The sequence below is a fragment of the Rhinopithecus roxellana genome, chromosome 20 (assembly GCF_007565055.1).
Source record: "Rhinopithecus roxellana isolate Shanxi Qingling chromosome 20, ASM756505v1, whole genome shotgun sequence".
NCBI lineage: Eukaryota > Metazoa > Chordata > Mammalia > Primates > Cercopithecidae > Rhinopithecus > Rhinopithecus roxellana.
Genome location: NC_044568.1, coordinates 41,512,662 through 41,533,090, shown reverse-complemented (window position 1 = coordinate 41,533,090; position 20,429 = coordinate 41,512,662). Strand labels below are relative to the sequence as shown.

The 20,429-nt window shown below is 50.4% G+C and overlaps 2 protein-coding genes across 2 annotated transcripts in view; one reads left to right on the top strand and one right to left on the bottom strand.

Annotated features, from left to right (window-relative positions):
* The window catches only part of CNGB1 (cyclic nucleotide gated channel subunit beta 1), a 95,784-nt gene extending 84,765 nt beyond the window's left edge, over positions 1-11,019 (bottom strand). The window contains exons 1-2 of the mRNA XM_010365505.2: positions 10,966-11,019; positions 2,544-2,663 (exon numbers count right to left, since the gene is read on the bottom strand). The gene's annotated coding sequence lies outside the window, so the exon portion shown is untranslated. The remainder of the gene's footprint in view (positions 1-2,543; positions 2,664-10,965) is intronic.
* On the top strand, positions 8,156-19,274 carry TEPP (testis, prostate and placenta expressed). The gene is given in 9 exon segments (XM_010365507.2): positions 8,156-8,209; positions 8,211-8,319; positions 9,502-9,726; positions 15,894-15,955; positions 16,220-16,394; positions 16,752-16,813; positions 17,029-17,093; positions 17,456-17,488; positions 18,268-19,274. Coding segments are annotated over 9 exon segments (816 nt in total). The 3' UTR covers positions 18,299-19,274.
* Positions 19,275-20,429: the final 1,155 nt, after the last annotated feature.

Genomic DNA, 20,429 nt, shown 5'->3' with positions numbered 1-20,429 from the left:
ATAATAATAATAATAATAATAATAATAATAATAAGTGGAACATACTCAGAACAGTGATTGGCACATGCCGACGGCTTAATAAATGTTGGCTATGACTATTACATGGTATCAAATGAAAACATTAATTGTATAATATGCATGTACTGCATAATCTCATTATAAGTAAAAATATTCATTATGACTAATACATGAGTGGAAAATCTGTTTTAAGATAAATTAATCTATGGTCATCATTTTTTTAATTTTTAAGACAAAATGGGCTGGATGCAGTGGCTCATGCCTGTGATCCCAGCACTTTGGCAGGCCAAGATGGGAGGATCACTTGAGCTCGGGAGTTCAAGACCACCATGGGCAACATAGCAAGACCGTATCTCTATTAAAAAAAAAAATCTTGCTGTGGTGGTATGTACCTGTAGTCCCAGCTACTCAGAGGCAGGGGGTCGAGGCTTCAGTGACCATGCCACTGCACTTCTGCCTGGGTGACAAAGCAAGATCCTGTCTCAAAAAAGAAAAAGAAAATGGGCCTGGCATGGTGGCTCACTCCTGTAATCCCAGAACTTTGGGAGGCCAAGGCAGGCAGATCACCTGAGGTCAGGAGTTTGAGACCAGCCTAGTCAACATGGTGAAACCCCATCTCCACTAAAAATACAAATATTAGCTGGGTGTGGTGGTGCGTGCCTGTAATCCCAGCTACTCCGGAGGCTGAGGCAGGAGAATCACCTGAACCCAGGAGATAGACGTTGCAGTGAGCGGAGATTGCACCACTGCACTCCAGCCTGGGTGACAGAGTGAGACTCCTTCTCCAAAAAAAGAAAAAGGCTGGGCATGGTGGCTCACATCTGTAATCCCAGCACTTTGGGAGACTGAGGCAGGCAGATGGCTTGAGCTCAGGAGTTCAAGACCAGCCTGGGCAACATGATGAAACCCTGTCTCTACCCAAAATACAAAAAGTTAGCCCAGCATGGTGGCACGTGCCTATAGTACCAGTTACTCAGGAGGCTAAGGCACAAGAATCACTGGAACCCAAAAGGTGGGGAGGTTGCAGTCAGCCGAGATCTCGCCATTGCACTCCAGCCTGGCCGACAGAGTGAGACCCTGTCTCAAAAATAAAATAAAATGTTTATAGTGCTATATTTTAAAAAAAGAAAGAAAAAGACAGAATGCCAGGTAAGCCTTTTTTCATGGTTTACTGTGTTATTTCAGTCCTACCTTATACAGGTTGCTTCTGGGTGATTTCTCTTTGGGGAATGGGGAGCCCCAGCCCTTATGACTGAACCCCTGCAGGATGACCTGGCCAGTGGGCAGTGTGCAGGTCAGTGTGTGCTAACTCCCAGGCCTAGACGTGCTCTTGTCCCACATGAGTGTGCCCCACCCCTCTCCCAGCCATGGACAACCCAGGCTTTGGCAGAGTGTCTGTATGCCCCTTTCTGCCAGGGACCCTGGCCCCAGCTAAAGAGGGTAGCCCAGGCCCAGGATTATTACCCCCAAGCCCAGCTCCCAAGAGCCCGCGGCTATGCTGCCTGCCCTCTACTTACAGCCCTGACCTCTGTTCCCGCTCTGGCATCAGCAGCCCAGCCTCTCCCATGAGAGGCCATGGTGGGAACAGAGCTCTAAGTGTCAGATTGCTGGCTGAGCCTCCCAAAAAGTGAACTTGGGGCAGACATGACCCCTCTGGTCTTCCATTTCCCTGAAGGTGGGGGCGAAGACACAATGTTTTCCGAAGTCTGGACTGCCAGAGTTCACATGTTGGGATGGCAGATTTCACTGACCCCAGCCAGCCACAGGCAGCCCCGAGAGCCAGGGCTGAGCTAAGTGCATTCTACTCACGATCATACTCATCCTCGCTCTTACCACCACGCCCCGCCCCTGCACTCAGTAAAATAAGAATTTTCATTATGTAGCACAGAAAGGTCAACAGAATCACCTGAAGCAGCACAGCCAGCAGTGGCCAAGCTGAGTTTACATTCAGGTCTACTCGATTCCAGCTGCCCCACATCTATTCCCAGGTGGTCGTGGCATTTGCCGAGTGTTGGCCTCTTCTGCGGGCCAGGCCTGTAGACCCTTCCCAGCAGGCAGCAATTCTGGCTTGCATTTCTAAACCGTCTGGAAATGACTAAGGAAGCCTCCCTGATCCCCCATTTTTCTTTTTCCTCCTAAATGAGAATTTTTGCAGGTCCCTCCCATCTTTCCCCTGTGTCCCTGCTGACCGCACTTTGATGAGGGAGGTTCAGGTGGGAAGGGGGCCCACGAGTGGCAGCTCGGGGAGCTATGGTGTTGCACCACCAGTATTTCCAGAATCTTCTGGAGAGCTGGTGAAAATACAGATTCCTAGGTCCCCCAAGCGCTCCTGGGGGACCTAGGAATTTGCATTGCACAAGATATCCTGAAAATTCTGCTGCACCCTAAAGTCTGAGCTCCACCAGAGAGAGGGAAGCTGCAGGTTTCCCACCATGCCAGTTTGGTCCTGCCTAAATGCCTTTCTAGAGGGAGAACATGGGGATCCCCTCGGGGTCCCACCGAGCCTCCACCTCATCCTGAGTTACCTGCTCAGATGCCAACCGCCAGCCAGGAATTGCCTTCTCGCTGCCACTAGTAGCTGGCCCCTCAGACACAAGGAAGATTAATTGGCAGTAGCTGGGCCGTGTGCAAAGGATTAGCAGGCGCTGAATGGGGGCAGGGGAGAAAAGAGGCTGTTGATGCCCAGGAAACCAGCAGCACCCCCAACTCCCAGGGTCCAGCAAGGATGTGGGCCCCAGGGAAGAGCCCCTGCAAGGCCCAGGTTTGGAGCACCATGGGTTGCCAGGGGACCTGCCCGGGTTACCAGGGGCCTGGCTTCCCACACACCTTGGCCAAGACACAGTCATCTGCCAGGCCTTGGATTCATCCTCAAGGCCTAGCCCTGGGACACAGCCTTTCTGGCAGAGCCCAAGGAGTGGCTAATGGGAGAATAACAGCTTGGCGTTCCCATGTGATGCCTGGAGACTCTTTAAGGTGGCAGGGGCTTGTCAGCTTCCACTCAGCCGTGGCAAGAGGCGTATCCCAACTCTCCAGTCCCCAGGCCAGGACAGCAGGCAGATTCTTTCTGGCTCCCCTGCCTTGGGCTCTGCCGGAAAGGCTGTGTCCCAGGGCTAGGCCTTGAGGATGAATCCAAGGCCTGGCAGATGACTGAGGCATCTGACCTGCACTGTGAACTGAGGCTGGACACTAGAAGGGATACAGAGATCTAGGAGGAGAGGGCACAAGGGGACAGGGCCCAAGGAAGAGGGGCTCAGTGTGGTGGCCCTGAGGGATATTTGGCAAAGGGGCAGGACTTGACTTAATTATCTAAACCATTTCTAGAGTTCCTCCTTTCCTTTCTTTTTCTTTTTCTTTTTCTTTTTTTTTTAAAGCCACGGTCTCTCTCTGTCACTCAGGCTAAGTGCAGTGGTGGGATCATGGCTCATTGCAGTCTCAACCTCTCAGGCTAAGTGATCCTCCCACCTCAGCCTCCTGAGTAGTAGACTACTCATGTGTGCTGCCATGCCAGGCTAATTTTTATTTTTTTTTAGAGACAAGGGTCTCACTATATTGCCCAGGCTGGTCTCAAACTCCTGAATGCAAGCAATCCTCCTGCTTCAGCCTCTCATAGTATTGGGATTACAGATGTGAGCCACTGCACCTGGCCTAGAGCTCTTCCTTTGTGCCTGGCAGTGTGTCAGCCTTGGCACACTGAGCAAGACAGACATAGGCTCTGTCCTCATGGAGCTTACATTCCAATGGAGGAGATTACTGACAAATAAAGAATATTGCAAATTATGCTAAGTGCCATAAAAGAAACAGGGCAGAAGCGTGTGTTGTGGAGGGCAGTGGGGGTAGGTAGGCAGGCCCCTATGATGAGGTAGATGTATATTTGAGCTGAGCCATGAAAAGCAAGAAAGACTCAGCTGTGAAAAGAGCTGGGTGAACGGTGCTCCAGACCAGGGACACTGCAACGAGAAAGGTTCTGAGGCTAGAATGAGCCTTGAGGAGCAGAATGGGGCCCTGGGAGCCTGGAGCTTAGTGGGTACAGGCGAGAGTGGTGGGAGATGAGGTTGACAGGGGGCAGGGGCAGATGTTGTGAGGCCTGTAGGCCACAGGAAGGAGTGTAGTTTTAGATGATGGTTTTGAACAGGGGCTGGGCATGATCTGTGTGGCTCCGTGTAGCAGACAAGCATGGAAACAGGAAACTGGTCAGGAGGCTGCAGAGGGACAAGCCGATTGGCGACTGGATGAACCCTGGCTTCCCCTCCAGTCCTGGGCTTCAAGACCTCTGATAATGCATCCTCCACAAGGCAAGTGATGCAGAAGAAAGTTCTTTCTGCCAGCAAGGCCAGACCCCAGTGGTAAAGCTCAAGGTACTCCCTGACCCTTCCCTACAAATATGCCAGGCTGCAGGGGTCAGAGCTCCTTCCTAGGGAACAGCAGCAAGCCCTTCTGCTCTGCCTGGGCCTGCGGGTAGCACAGGTGACATTCGCCCTTGCCTGTAGCCTGACGGGAGGGATGATGGGGCTTCAACTATGCTGGTGGGAGTACAGATAGGAGAAGGGAAAGGGGAGGAAAAAGGGGGGCATTGAGGGGCTCACCCTGGGCAACTGGGTGGCTGGTTTAGTGGGTGACCAGTAAACCACCCCAGGCTGGTTTACACATGTACTGAAAAGAAGAAGCCTGGGGCTAGAAGTTTGGAGGAAGAATTTTTTGGGGAAAATAATGAGCACTACTTTGTTAAGATGTCTGAGAGAGGCTGGGTGCAGTGACTCATGCCTATAATCCTAGTACTTTGGGAGGCCGAGGCAGGTGGATCACCTGAGGTCAGGAGTTCGAGACCAGCCTGGCCAACATGGCAAAACTCTGTTTCTACTAAAAATACAAAAATTAGTCAGGCATGGTGGCAGATGCCTATAATCCCAGCTACTCTGGAGGCTGTGGCAGGAGAATTGCCTGAACCCGGTGGGTGGAGGTTGCAGTGAGCCAAGATCATACCACCGTATTCCAGCCTAAGGAAAAATTTAAAAAAAAGTCTGAGAGATAGCCAGGTTGAAATGTGACTCTGTGTGTGTGTGTGTGTTTGTGCGCGCGCGCGTGTGTGTGTTACTTAGGGAGAGGTCTACTGGAGATAGAAATTTTGGAGGCCTCAGCCTCCAGATGATGCTTAAAGCCACAGGACTGACTGGTATCACCTAGGAAACCCAAGGAAACAAAGGGGACCAGAGGTGGCACCTGGAACACTTGGGCTCACTCAGAGGATGCAAAAAGAGCAGGAGCTGGTAAAGGAGCCTTAAGGAGCTGCCAGGGATGGGGATGGAGAAGCAGAAGCATGGGGTGAGGTGAAAGCCAAGAGTAGTGGCTGTGTTGGGGTGAGGGAGTTATCCGAGGGGCCACTGTCTGAGCTGAGACTTGAAATGCGTCTCTGGGATTGGGCAACTTAGCAGCAGTTGGAGAACCTGCAGAGTGGGAAGGAGGGAAAGTTAGATGGGCCTGAGTGAAGAGTAATGGGATCTAGGGTGAGGAAAATGAGCAAAACACAGTCACACAGAGTGGCTAAAGTTTGGATGAATCTCATGTGCATATATGTGGAGGGAAAGAAGCCAGATTCAAAAGAAGACCCCGGTGATCCATGCATACAAAGTTTCCAAAAGGCAAAATTATCCTGTCCTGTCTATGGCTACAAACATAAGTACATTTGCAGCGTCTAGTTTTCTATAAAGCCTAGAGTTGTTCAATAAAGTTTTCTATAGCTGCCCATAAATAAAAGTACTACAAGGTGGGAGAGTGGTTCCCTCTTGCTGGGTTGGGGATTGTGATTGGGAAGGCATATGTGGAAGCTTCTAGGGACGGGCAGGGCCAATGTCTTGCTTTCTTTTACTAAATTGGCTGGAATCTATTTTTCAAAACAACCTTATGGGAATATATATGCCATAAAATTCACCCATGTTAGGTATACAATTCAGTGACTTTTATATTACTTATTATTTATTTATTTAAGACAGGATCTCACTCTATCACCCAGGCTGGAGTGCAGTGGCATGATCATAGCTCACCACAGGCTCAACCTTCTTAGCTGAAGTGATTCTCCCACCTCAGCCTCCCAAGTAGCTGTGACCACAGGCACACGCCACCAGGCCCAGCTAATTTTTGTATTTTTTTTGTAGAGACAGGGTTTTGCCATGTTTCCCAGGCTGGTCTCGAACTCCCGGGCTCAAGCAATCCACCCACTTGGGCTTCCCAGAGGGCTGGAATTACAGGCATGAGCCACCACCCCCGCCTAACTCAATGATTTTTAACAAATTGACTGAACTGTGCAACTCTCACCACATCAGGTTTTAGAACATTCCCATTGCCCCAGTAAGACCCCTCATGCCAGATGGTAACCACTTTTCATTCGTACACTCCAGTCCCAGGCAACCACACATCTGCTTTCTGGGTCTATAGGTTTGTCTTTCCTGGACATTTTATATAAATGGGTCATACAATATGTGGGTTTTCACATCTGACTTCTTTGATGTAGCATGAAGTTTTTGAGGTTCATCCACCTCGTAGCATGTATCAGAACTTCACTTCTTTTCATTGCTCAAGAGTATTTCATGGTATGGATGCACCACAGTTTATCCACTCATCAGTGGACACAGGTTGTTTCCACTTTTTGGCTATACATCATGTTGCTATGAACATTTGTGTGCAAGTCTCTGTAGAGATATATACCTCTTTTTCTTTCTTTCTTTTTTTTTTTTTTTTGAAACAGAGTCTCTTGTTGCCCAGACTGAAGTGCAATGGCGCAATCTCGGCTCAGTGCAAGCTCTGCCTCCCAGGTTCACGCCATTCTCCTGCCTCAGCCTCCTGAGTAGCTGGGATTACAGGCTTGCACCACCACGCCTGGCTAATTTTTGTATTTTTTGTAGAGGCAGGGTTTCCCCACGTTGTCCAGGTTGGTCTCAAACTCCCAACCTCAAGTGATCTGCCTGCCTCAGCCTCCCAAAGTTCTGGGATTGCAGGTGTGAGCCACCGTGCCTCACCATATACTTTCATTTCTCTTGGGAAGCCTCCTGGGGTAGAATCTTCCAGATGACCCAATCATATGATACATTTGTTTCACTTTTTAAGAAACTGCTAAACTGTTTTAAAAGTAGTATTCCACGTCTTGCCCAGGGTGGGTAGTAGTTATACGGGGTCTCATTTTGTAAATTATTAGTTACATTAGATATGTATGCACTTTCTGTATTTCTTCTATTTTACAACTTTAAAAGAGTCAAGAAATAAATTGGGGGTGGGGTGGTGAGTGGAGTCAACTCTGGGAAGGTTTTCTGTAAGGGGTAGCAGTTAGGGATGCTGTTCTGGGGGCTGTATGGAGCACTGGAGGAGGAGCAACTGGGGAAATAAATCCTACAGGAATTTCACTGGAGGGGCTCCAAGACTCATCAGGCTCAGCCCCTGGGCAGGTATATGCAAAGCACATGCCAATATATGCAAATAAGTTAGGCTTTCCTGGAGTTTCCTCACCTTGGGGGTTTTTGTCTCTAATAGTTGTGACCAGGATGGTGGGCAGGCCCCAGGGCTTTGGGGTGCTAGGCTTGGGCACTCACAGACTGGCTTTCCTGGGAGTGGGGAGCCTGCAGTCCTGCAGGGGCTGAGGGTGGAGTATCATCTACTAATCCCCGGCCTGCTGAGGCCACTACTCTCCCTGATCCCCTCACGCTTACCCTGGATACTGGCCACAGCTAATCTCCACTCCTGGAGACTCAGGGGCTGGCCGACAGTGTACTGCCCTCTTCCCTGAGGGTTGCAGGGAGAGGAGATCCCTCTCAGCATCCACATCTTCCTAAGGGCAGGTCCTGGAGTCCTTGCCTAACACAGAGGAGAGACTTGAGACCCAGAGAGAGGCGGTAATTAGCCCAGGATTACACAGCCTGCAGTGGGCTGAGTAGCCATTTCTGGCCTGCCTTGGCCTGACTACCTCCAAGGAACCACAGCTCCCCGTCTGACATTTCCCAAGATGCCTGGCCTGTGCTGAGGCCTGGGAGACCACAGCCTTCAGGAAGGCTGGCAGGAAGTGGCCAGAGCACAGGAATTCTGGCATAGGCTCTTCTTAGAGCCTGTAGTTGCCAGGGTTGCTAAGGAGTGGGTGCCTCAGAATCAGGCTGCAATGGGCATTGTCTGTGCACAATGTTCCTTTATTCTGCTGCTGTGCATAATGAGGGACTCATCCACCTCACTTCCTCTTCTGCCCATTGAGCAGTCAAAGAGCTGAAAGTCGTTATAAGCCTGTGCACCTGGGCCTGGGCCCTACAGATAAGGTAGCTGCTATTGGTGAGTCAGAAGCAGGGAACCCCCTCCTCAGTTCCCCATCTCTGTGATCCCCCTCCCTGTCCCTCCCCAGGCAGTCACATCCCCTAAGGCAACTTCCCCATGCCTTGTCACCATGTCCCCTCCCTGCTCCTCCATGATCTAAGGTCCTCTCTCCTCCTGCCACCCTAGCTCCCACCTCCACCTCTCACCTCTAAATCAGGGTCAGGAAGAAAGCAAGCTGCCTCAACAAATTCTCACTAAAGTGTAAATGACTGAAAGTCTCCTGGGACTATCTGCTTTTTAAAGGGAGGCACCGGGTATCCAGTAATGCTTTTCTAGTTCAAATATATCATGTTGCTCCCATTCCTGAAAATATTTCTGAGTCAATCTGTAGAATTTTGGGTAAATACCTTAGCTAAGGCAAGTCCATAATTTTCCACCCAGAGGCATACAGCATACTGAGCTACATTCTGAGCCCACTTGCTGCTGCACTTTCCTGCTCATTATTTAAAAGTAGACTCACCGGGCACGGTGGCTCACACCTGTAATCCCAGGACTTTGAGAGGCTGAGGCAGGTGGATCACTTGAGGTCAGGAGTTCGAGACCATCCTGACCAACACGGTGAAACCCCATTTCTACTAAAAATACAAAAACTAGCTGGATGTGGTAGTGGATGCCTGTAATCCCAGTTCCTCAGGAGGCTGAGGCAGGAGAATCACTTGAACCTGGGAGACAGAGGTTGCAGTGAGCCAAGATGGTGCCACTGCACTTCAGTCTGAGCAAGAGAGTGAGACTCTGTCTCAAAAAAAAAAAAAAAGAAAATACTAATAGACTCAAATATCACCTCTTTTAGACCATTCCTGGAATGTCCCAACCCCAGCCTCCCCAGAAACACACACTCTGTACTGACCTCCCTCACAGCCATGGCATAATGTGTGTGTGTGTGTGTGTGTGTGTGTGTGTGTGTGTGCGCGCGTGTGTGTGTTGAGAGGGGATTGGGAGGGTTGTCTCTGTTGTCTTCTGTTACCTGAATGTTCCTGCCACCTCATGCTGAGCTCCGGAAAAATGGCGTGGCACACAGTAGGTGCTAAATAAATGTTTGCCAAGTAGACATTGGCACTGGCCAAGGCTGTTTTCACACAAAGAAGGGTGTCTGGCTGGCATGAGCCCAGCGTGAGCCCCTTAGAACCCTCTGCCCCCCAGCTATGGCCCGCATCATCGACCTGGTGCCCTGGGACGATGGCTCCACACATGTGTATGCTTCCCCGGCCATCCTGCTTCCTGTGGAGCGGCAGCGCAACCAGCTGGCGGGCGTGAAGCAGCAGCTCTACCACCCAGCCCTGCCCACCCTGCGCCACATGGACAGGGACACCGTCAAGGCCTGCCTTCCTGATGAGCACTGCCAGTCCGCCACCTACTGCCGCAAAGGTCAGGCCACCAGTGCAGGATCCCCTTTGGGGAAGGGGCAGGTGGTTTCAAGAAAGAGGGTGACAGATGCAAGGATGAAAGAGGCCAGTCCCAGCTCTGCTGCTCCCTGCCCAGGACACTTCGACCAGGTCTGAGCCTCTGTCTACTGCTCAGTACAATGAGGATAATGACAAGGCCTGCCTTGAAGGGTTGTTATGAGGTTAGAAGGAGATAAGATGCAAAAAGCACTTAGAGGCTGGGAGCAGTGGCTCACGCCTGCAATCCCAGCACTTTGGGAGGCCAAGGCAGGCAGATGACCTGAGGTCAGGAGTTCGAGACCAGCCTGGCCAAAATGGTGAAACCTCATCTCTACTAAAAATACAAAATTAACCAGGCGTAGTGGCAGGCGCCTGTAATCCCAGCTACTCAGGAGGCTGAGGCATGAGAATCACTTAAACCTGAGAGGCGGAGGTTGCAGTGAGCTGAGATCATGCCACTGCACTCCAACCTGGGCAACAAGAGCGAGTCTCCATCTCGAGAAAATAAGCACTTAGAGTAGTGCCTGACACATAATCTGTGCTCAAAAAGTGTTGCTGATGCCATTGTTGCTGTTGTTTTGTTTTGTTTTGTTTTGTTTTGTTTTGTTTTTTGAAGGCAGTGTCTTACTCTGTTGCCCAGGCTGGAGTCAGTGGCATGATCACAGCTCACTGCACCCTCGACCTCCCAGGCTCAAATGATCTTCCCATCTCAGCCTCCTGAGTAGCTGGGACCACAGACACATGCCACCACGCCCGGCTAATTTAAAAAAATTATTTGTAGAGACAGGGTCTCCCTATGTTGCCTAGCCTGGTCTCAACTCCTGGGCTCAAACGATGCTCCTGCCTTGGCCTCCCAAAGTGCTAAGATTACATGCATGAGCCACTGTGCCTAGCCTGTTGTAATGAATGGAGAGAGAACTGGGCAGAGGTTGGCAGGTGCAGTGGTAGGAGTCATAACAGTATAACAATAACAACTTCTGCCCAAGCATCTCTGTATGTGGAAAAGAAAGAGAAAGACCCCTCCTCACAGCCCCCATGCAGGAGAGGAGAACATGTGGGCCTTCAGGGCAAAAGAGCCCCACGGGCCTAGTGAATAACCCTGCATGGACTGAGGAGCTTGCGTGTGGAGGGATTTAGAAGGTATTTAGCAGATAAAGTCAACAGGAGTAGGTGCAGGCAGGGCGGGGTAGGAGGCGGAACAGGGGGGAGTGCAGGCCCATACCTAGGCTCCAGCTTGGGTGACAGGTGGGCTGAGGGTGTCAGAGACCGCACGGAGATCACCAGAGTTGCCACACGGGTCCTGATGGGAAACACAAATGAGGGAAGTGGGTGACGAGGCCATGGGGGAAGGAAAATTTCACAGGGAAATGGGGCACCCACACCTGCCCTGTTTAAACAGTAGCCACGGGGCTTCCTGCAGACTGTGCTATGTTGGAGGGGCCAGCCAGGTTACCAGTTCTTCCAATTTCCTGCTTCTGAGAGAAGCCAGGAATCTAGATTTTTAAAAGAAAGCTCTGATATAGATATGTATTTTGTTGTAAGCATATGCTTTAAATAAAAGTAATAGTCACAACTTCAAAACTCAAAATGCTGTAACAATATGAACAGCAACAAGTCTCACTCCCATCACCCCCCATACAGGTAACCCCCCCACATTCTTAGTTTCTGATGTCTCTCCCTGGTTCACTAATGGGAATACAAACACATGTTATTTTGCTCCCCCATTTTTTATTACTGTTAACTGAAAAATCAGAAATTTATTAATTTAGGCAGGGCACAGTGGCTCACGCCTATAATCCCAGCACTTTGGGAGGCTGAGCCAGGCAGATCACTTGAGGTCAGGAGTTCAAGACCAGCCTGGCCAACGTGGTGAAACCCTCGGCTTTACTAAAAATACAAAAATTAGCGTGGCAGGATGGCAGGTGCCTATAATCCCAGCTACTCAGGAGGTTGAGGCAGGAGAATCGCTTGAACCCAGGAGGCAGAGGTTGCAATGAGCCAAGATGGAGCCACTGCACTCCAGCCTGGGTGACAGAGCGAGACTCCATCTTCAAAAAATAAAATAAATGTTTAAGTTTAGAAAAGGAGGCTTTATTTCTTATAAGGGGTTATAGCTGCAAGGTGGCCATCCCATAGGCTGGAAAGTGTGCCTCCAGCTGAAGCCCAAAGATGGGCATGTCAAAGGAGGAGGGGTTGGGTAAGAGCTTTATGTTCAAAGGGTTGGCTAAATATACATATTCAACAGGTTACAGGAGGAGCTATAAATATTCATGAAGATAGTACTGACATGGGCTTAATGAACAAACTTGCATGTAACATACAACCCATGTTGGCTTTGAGATGGAGACTTAACCTTTAAATGTATGACAATTAGGCCCTATATGACAAAAGATCTTTTCAGGACGCAAAGCTCAGCAAGTGAGCAGCCTCTGTCCATGGTTGGTGGTCTTCTCATCTGGAGAAAGTTACTGAAATCAGCCTCTTATGCAATCAAAGGCATAGCTGTGGCTAGTGGATCAGGGGGTCAGTTCATCAGCATCTGTGAGTTGTATGAGTTGTAATTGTTTTAATATTGCTTATCTCAAGGCCAGTGCTAGAGGAAAAGAAAAACCTCATGGCAATTAAAACATAGCTTATTTATTTTTTGTTTTGTTTTTTAGACAGAGTTTCCCTCCGTCACCCAGGCTAGAGTGCAATGTCACAAACATGGCTCATTACAGCCTCGACCTCCCAGGTTCAGGTGATCCTCCCACTTCAGCCTCCTGAGTAACTGGGACTACAGGCACACACCATCATGCCAGGCTATTTTTGTTGTTGTTGTTGGTTTGTTTTGTGTGGAGACAGGGTTACACTATGTTGCCAGGGCTGGTCTCCAACTTCTGCGCTCAAGTGATCCTCCAGCTTCAGCCTCCCAAAGTGTTGGAATTACAGGCATGAGCTATCACAACCAACCTGTAGTTTATGCTTTAAGTGTAGGGGTGTGTGACTTAACCCTTGCCTTGCATGGCCTTAGGTCCTGTTAATAATCTGGTATCTTGGCCGGGCGCGGAGACTCACGCCTGTAATTCCAGCACTTTGGGAGGCTGAAGCAAGTGGATTGCCTGAGATCAGGAGTTCAAGACCAGCCTGACCAATATGGTAAAACCCTGTTTCTACTAAAAATACAAAAACTAGCCAGGTGTGGTGGTGTGTGCTTGTAATCCCAGCTACTCGGGAAACTGAGGCAGGAGAATTGCTTGAACCCAGGAGGTGGAGGTTGCAGTGAGCCGAGATCACACCACTGCACTCCAGCCTGGGCAACAGAGTGACACTCCGTCTCAATAATAATAATAATAATTTGGCATCTTGTTGCCACAAACAGTCTGTTCTCTTAGTCTTGTAATCTCTCTTTTGAGACGGAGTCTCGTTTTGTCGCCCAGGCTGGAGTGCAGTGGCATGATCTCGGCTCACTGCAACTTCTGCCTCCCAGGTTCAAGTGATTCTCCTGCCTCAGCCTCCTGAGTAGCTATCTGGGACTACAGGCGTGTGCCACCATGCCCAGCTGATTTTTGTATTTTTAGTAGACATGGGGTTTCACCCTGTTGGCCAGGCTTGTCTCAAAATCCTGACCTCAAGTGACTGGCCTCCAAAACCACTGGGATTACAGGCGTAGCCACCGCACCTGGCCTTGTGATTGCTAGTTTAACATGAATGCTGGTCATTTATTGTGTCTAAACCACAAAAAGGGAGGGGTAGGATGAAGCATGTCTGACCTCCTGTCCCATTATGGCTGGGAACTCAGTTTTTTAAGGTTTTGGGGGGTCCCCTTAGCCAAGAGGGGGTTCCGCTCAGTCAATACATTGGGGAGACCTCAGGATTTTATTTTTAGTTTACATTATAAACATTTTCAAATGGAGAAAAGTTGCAAGAATATTACTATGAGTACCCACCACCTTCCGCCTGCTTCAGTTGATTTTTGCCATATTTTTGCTTCTCTCGCCCTCTCTCTTACATTCTTGGACACCCTTTAGCAAGCAGCTCCCAATGACAAAAACATCCTTCTGCATGACACAATACCATTATCACACCTAGGAAACTTAACAATACTTCGACAACATCCAATATCCAGACTATATTAAAATCTCCCCAACTGACCCCAAAGATGTCTTTTATGGCTTTAAAATGATTTTTTGGAACAAGAATTCAATCTAAGATTATGTATTTCAGTTACTTGTTATGTCTTTCATCTTAGTCTAAAACAGTCCACCCAGTTTCCATTGCCCACCATCATACTGACTTTTTAAAGAGTCTCCAAGTTGTGTTGCAGACAGTCCCATATGGTGAATTTGAGCCACTGTTTCCTTATGGTGCTTCTTATCTTCTTAATCTATTTTCTGTAAACCAGCAGCTAGGTGTAGAGATCTGAATCACCAGGTTAAACACTGCTGGCCAGAATCTTTCACAGGCAACAGATGCTATGTTTGCCATAATGCTGCAGCAGGAGGCACAGAATTTTATTATCACATTATTTGTGATGCTAAGCTTGATGATTTGGTTGAGGTGATGACCTGAATATATATTCTCTGTTTCTAATAGTCTATGTTTAGTCTACCATTTTAAAGCAAACAGTAGGCTGGGCGCGGTGGCTCACGCCTATGATCCCAGGACTTTGCGAGGCCGAGGTGGACAGATCACAGGTCAGGAGTTGGAGACCAGCCTGGCCAACATGGTGAAACCCCATCTCTACTAAAAATACAAAAATTAGCCAGGCATGGTGGCACGCACCTGTAATCCCAGCTACTTGGGAGGCTGAGGCGTGAGAATCGCTTGAACCTGGGAGGCAGAGGTTGCAGTGAGCCGAGACTGTACCACTCCACTCCAGCCTGGACGACAGAGCGAGACTCCGTCTCAAAAAAAAATTTTTTTTAAAGCAAATGGCAGCATATTGTATATACCCTTCTGCACCTTGGAGTCCTTGTATAGAGAAATTCTTCAACTTGTTAATTTATTTATTAAAGACAAGGTCTCACTATGCCACCCAGGCTGGAGTGCAGTGGAGTGCAGCCCTCAAACTCCTGGGCCCAAGCAATCTTCCTGCCTCAGCTTCCTGAGTAGCTGAGACTACAGGCCCAAGCCACCATGCCTGGCATTTTTTGTGTGTCTTGATTTCTAGGTACTCTTTCAATATTAAGGAATATTAATTAATATTAATATTAATATCTGTAAAATAAGTGGAAATATTTTTTCAATTTGTTTTTTGACATTTGTTTTTGCCATGTAGAAGTTTATTTTTATGTATTTAAATTATCAACCTTTTCTTTAATGCTTCTGGATTTTTAATTAAAATTATTAAGGCCTTTTCTATCCCAAGGTTATAAAAGAATTCGCCCATGTTCATTTTTTACATTGGAATCTTCGGAGTTTTATTCTGTGGCAAGGGGTGAGATGTGATTACTATTTTATCTTAGATTTTTTTAAGTTGTCAAATTAAAAAAAAAATGTAAGAGAGTCTCGCTCTGTTGCCCATGCTGGAGTGCAGTGGCGTAATCTCAGCTCACTGCAACCTCCACCTCCTGGATTCCAGTGATCCTCGTGCCTTAGCCTCCCTAGTAGCTAGGACTACAGTCGTGTGCCACCACGCTCAACTAACTTTTCGCATTTTTGGTAGAGATAGGGTTTCACCTTGTTACCCAGGCTGGTCTCGAACTCCTGAGCTCAAGTGATCCACCCGCATCAGTCTCTCAAAGTGCTGGGATTACAAGTGTGAGCTACCGCGCCCAGCCTTTTTTCTTTTTTTGAGACAGGATCTTGCTCTGTCACCCAGGTGGAAGTGCAGTGGCATGATCACTGAAGCCTTGACCTCCTGGACTCAAGTGATCCTCCTGCCTCAGCCTCCCGAGTACCTGGGATTACAGGCACTCCACACCATGCCGGGCTAATTTTTGTATTTTCAGTAGAGATGGGGTTTCACCATGTTGGCCAGTCTGGTCTGGAACTCCTGACCTCAAGTGATTCACCCGCCTCGGCCTCCCAAAGTGCTGGGACTACAGGTGTGGGCCATCGTGCCCGCCTCAAAAACTTTTTTAAAGTACAATGTGGGCCAAAATTCTTCTATGACCTCTGACCACTGGTGAAGGAGACACCTCTTCTCCCTTTCTCTTGTTTCAACAGATGAGTTTGACAACGCCCATTTTACACTCCTTGGGGTCCCCAACAAACCCCTGCAGTGTTTGGTGAGTGTCCTTTGCCCTGCCCTTGGGTAGCTAAGGGGCACCAGCCCCAAGCACCTCTGGTCCTGGGATCTACTCCCCGAGCACCTCCTCAGGTGCCTGCTTGGGACTCCCCACATCACCCCATCCAGGTTCCCGACTTCGGGCGCCCCCTCGGTCCAATACACCGGGCCAGTTGTCAGCTGAGGCCTTTGGGATGGACTGGGATGGCTTCCCTAGGCTCCTGCGGCTACTGCTGCGCAGGCCTGACCCCCGTGGCCCTGTCAGGACATCACCGCGACAGGCCAGAAGCTCCGCAACAGGTACCACGAGGGAAAGCTGGCGCCCATCGCGCCGGGCATCAACCGAGTGGACTGGCCCTGCTTCACGCGCGCCATCGAGGACTGGTCCCACTTCGTATCCTCGGCCGGGGAGTTCAAGCTGCCTTGCCTGAGCAAGCGAGGTCAGTCTACGGGCCGCTAAAGGAACTGCAGGGCAAGTGGGCCGCGGGGCTGGAGCAGGGAGCGTGGACTGCGCACAGGAACTTAGGCGGCGGGCCAGGCAGAGACAGGGCGTGGCCGCTGGGGTGCAGTGGTGGCACTTGCGGTGGGTGGGGCCAAGACGTGCGCGCGGATCTGGAAGCAGGACTGCCCATGAGGAGGGGGCGGAGCCAGGCAGAGCCGTCGGGGTTGGGGCTTTGCCCTGCGGGGCAGCGGAGGCGGGACCTGTTTTCCGAACATGTGTGGGTGGGGCTTAGGTAAGGAGGCGGGGCTTGTCCTGGGGGGCGGATGAGCGCTCGAGAGGGGGTCTCTGTTCGCAGTGGAGGGTCTCAGCGGCTACGCGGTGCGGTACTTGAAGCCGGACGTGACCCAGAGCTGGCGGGTAGGGAGCGCTGCGCGCAGACCCGTCCCTGGCGGGGAGAGGGGGGTCCTGGTGGGGAGCGGCTTAAGCCGGGAGTTGAGGCGGGGAGGAGACCCAGAGCAGGGCCTCCCAGTCTTCAGGGCCACCGTCTCTAGCAGGAAGCCCTGTGTGGGGCGTGGGCAGGGCGTCCGTGCTCCCCCGACTCACCGCGCCCCTATCCCTGCTGCCCGCCTCAGTACTGCCTCAACCAGAACCCCAGCCTGGACCGCTACGGACAGAAGCCCCTGCCTTTCGACTCCCTGTAAGTGACGCCACGCGCCCCGGGACCCCATATCCGGAGGAGGGAGGATGAGGTCTGGGCCGCTTTCCTAGCGCACACGCAATGACCTTTGAAAACGTGAGAACTGGGAAAAATTGGCTCCAATACACCAGAAACAAATTACAATTTCAAATGAATACACATGTAATTCCTACTAAACGGCGCACCTTGCCCTCCCTGACAGCTCCACCCTTGCGGAGTGGAGGCGTTTGCATTGGGTGTAGGCGCCCTGGAACCCTTCAGGAGGGATGGCGGGGAGAGGGGGTGGCTCCCGAGGTCTAGCGAGGAGCCCAGAGAGGGTCGCCCCTTCCCATCTCGGGTTCACCCGTCCCGTTCTTTCCCAGGAACACTTTCCGAAGCTTCGGCTCCAGCTACAGGTAGGGGAACGGTCCTGTCCCGCCCTACAGCCAACCACGTTCCCATCCGACTGCTGGGGACAGCCTCGGGGCTCCCCGACTCTGAGACCCTCCTGCCCCGGCGAGGCCTGGCGAGGAGGAGGTGCCCTCCTGGGAGGGCGCAAGCTGCTTCGCTCTGGAGAGATCGCCCCTGGCAAATGTGCAGCCCACTGGGGTGGGGATAGACGCGGGGGTGGGGGAGGTCCATATCCCACCAGGTTTGACTGGAGGAGGCCAAAAGGATGGGACGGGGGTGTTACCTGGAAGGAGAGAAAACAGACAAATAAGAAACACGAGGGAGAGCCAAGAATCTGCCTTTTTGGGTGGGGGATTAAGGGAGGGTGCTAAGTGGTGTTCCCGGCAGGGTCGTCCCACAAGTAAAAGCTTGGAGATAAGAAAAAGAACGGAGGTTGCAAGATATTCAGACATTTTCATAACTGAGCCATCTCTCACCTTCCTCGCCCCACTTTGTACACTCCAGCAAGACTAGACTCCCCCGAAACCCAGCAGGACAAGCACTCTTCACACCTTTGCCTGTGCTGTTTCAGCGCCTAGATGGTCCTTCCTCCTCTGCCTGAAAAACTTCTTCGTGCCTTTTTTCTTTCCACCGCTGAAAATACAGAAAACAGGGAGCCACTGAAGGCTCCGAGCCACATAGAGGCTGGCTAGAAGCTGTGTTTTCAGAGCCTAGAGGGGGAAAGCCTGATTTTTCCCCTAGGACACCCTGGAAACCCTCACCTCACCCCTACTTCTCTCCACAGTCGTGTCAACTATCTGACCCCCTGGCATTAATCTCTCTGGAAAGGAGGCTGACTCCCAGGCTGCCGGACGGTGCCACCTCAGGTCCCCTGGCCAGACCGAGGACTTATGGTGGCACCAGCTATCTCCCCAGGAGTTCAGCCTAATTAGAAATAAATCTAATGCTTCCTTAGAGAGACATGCAATTGTGTGTGTGTGTGTGTGTGTGTGTGTGTATGTGTCTTGCAGAGGCTGGGAGAGGGTCAGGGCCACAGGATGACAGTATCTTACCCTTGCCTGTCCCCAGCCAACTCCTGAAGAACTGGTGGGGGGTTGGAGAAAAATGTTTGGTGACCTGGTTTGAGAGTCAGGGTGTAAGCCCTAAGGTCCAGCCAGAATTGAGGTCCAAGAGCAAGAGATGTGTTCCTGCCCCTTGCCGGCAGCCCCACACCCAAACCCCCTCCATTTTGGATCCTGAATTTAAGCCCTAAAGAGAAAGGGAGGGGGTTAGAAAGCTATTTTTAGGTGCCTTTTGAAGCTCTTGCCATACCAGTGTGCTCTGGGGGGTTTCCCTGTGCCCGGGGTCCCTCTGAAGGTGTGGGAGCAGGCTGGGGCAAGAGGAGCTGGCCAGGCCTATGGTCTTGATTCTTGTGATGCAATAAAATGTAGAGTCTAAACTTGCATGAGATGCACGAAGCCACTCAGAGAAGAAAGTTCCCCGCTCTCCAAAGCGCCACCAATAAACATGTCATCTAAGCAAAAAGTCCTCTGCTCTATCCATGAGGCTTCAGAAATAGCCCTTGTCTACCCACCAACCATCCATTCCAAGCTGCTCCTGTGAAAAGAAGGCATGACGTCCCGGGGACAGTGTGGGGACTCCTGGCCCAGGTCTGGAATAACGCTATCCAGGGGGCTAAGGAAGAGCATCTCTAGCAATGGTAAGGGGGTGTATTAGTCTGTTTTCATGCTGCTGATAAAGACACACCCAAGACTGAGAAGAGAAAGAGGTTTAATGGACTCACAGTTCCACATGGCTGGAGAGGCCTCATAATTGTGGTGGAAGGTGAAAGGCACTTCTTACATGGTGGCAGCAAGAGAGAATGAGCGCCAGGCGAAATGGTTTCCCTTATAAAACCATCAGATCTCGTGAGACTAATTCACAACCACAAGAACAGTATGGGGGAAATCACCCCCATGATTCAATTATCTCCCACCAGCCCCCTCCAACAACATGAAGGAATCACGAGAGCTACAATTCAAGATGAGATTTGGGTGGGGACACAGCCAAAGCATATCAGGGGGTTAGGGCTGCTAGCATCTGTGCTTAGCTCCAGGACCTTCCAGGTACCCTACCCCCACCCCACCTGTGGGCAGCTGACAAGCATAGACCCAGATCAGGATAAATAGCTACCAAGCTAACAATCTACCTGTATAGGACTTCTGGTCCTGTATAGGACTTCTGGTCCCTGAGACCTGGGGCTTCAGGGACCCACAGACCTCCTGAAATCATGTACAGAATCATGTGTCCACCTTGGGACTGCACTTGGGAAGCCACTGGCAGAGTCACATTCTGTGCCTCTGTCCCCTCCAAATGACAACTCAGAGAAGAGCTGGACTTGCCCAGGGCTCACAGCAGGGATGCTAGAGTTCTGGCCTGGGAGAGGTGGGCCAGCCAGAGAACCCCAGCAGACATGCTGAAGCCTGCCAGATGGAATCAAGTGACTGCGGTGTTTTTCCTGGCCCTGCTTCCTTGTATGACTGGACAAGTCCCTGCCAGCATACAGCCCAGCAAACACTAAAGAGCTTTGCCTGGGCCAGGCCCTTTGCTGGTGCTGGGAGGACACAGACAAGATGCTTTCCCTGCCCTCCCTGCCTTTGAAGTGCTTCCAGCCCAGCAGGCCCAGCCAACGAGAACCTGAAAGTAGAGGTGATCACATGAGTACACACCTAGACCATGTTCTCCCAGCCAAAACCCCATGAATGGCAACCCACACCAGCAATTTAATTAAAGCTTCTTGCCCACTGATTGTACATTTAATCCTGATTTCAATAATATAAATATAAAATATAAATACATGTATATATGTAATTAATATATATTTATATAAAATATAATATTAAAAAGTATGCCTAAGAATAAAGGAAATGCAGAGTAGGTAAGCATAAATGAGTCTGCTTTTATGTG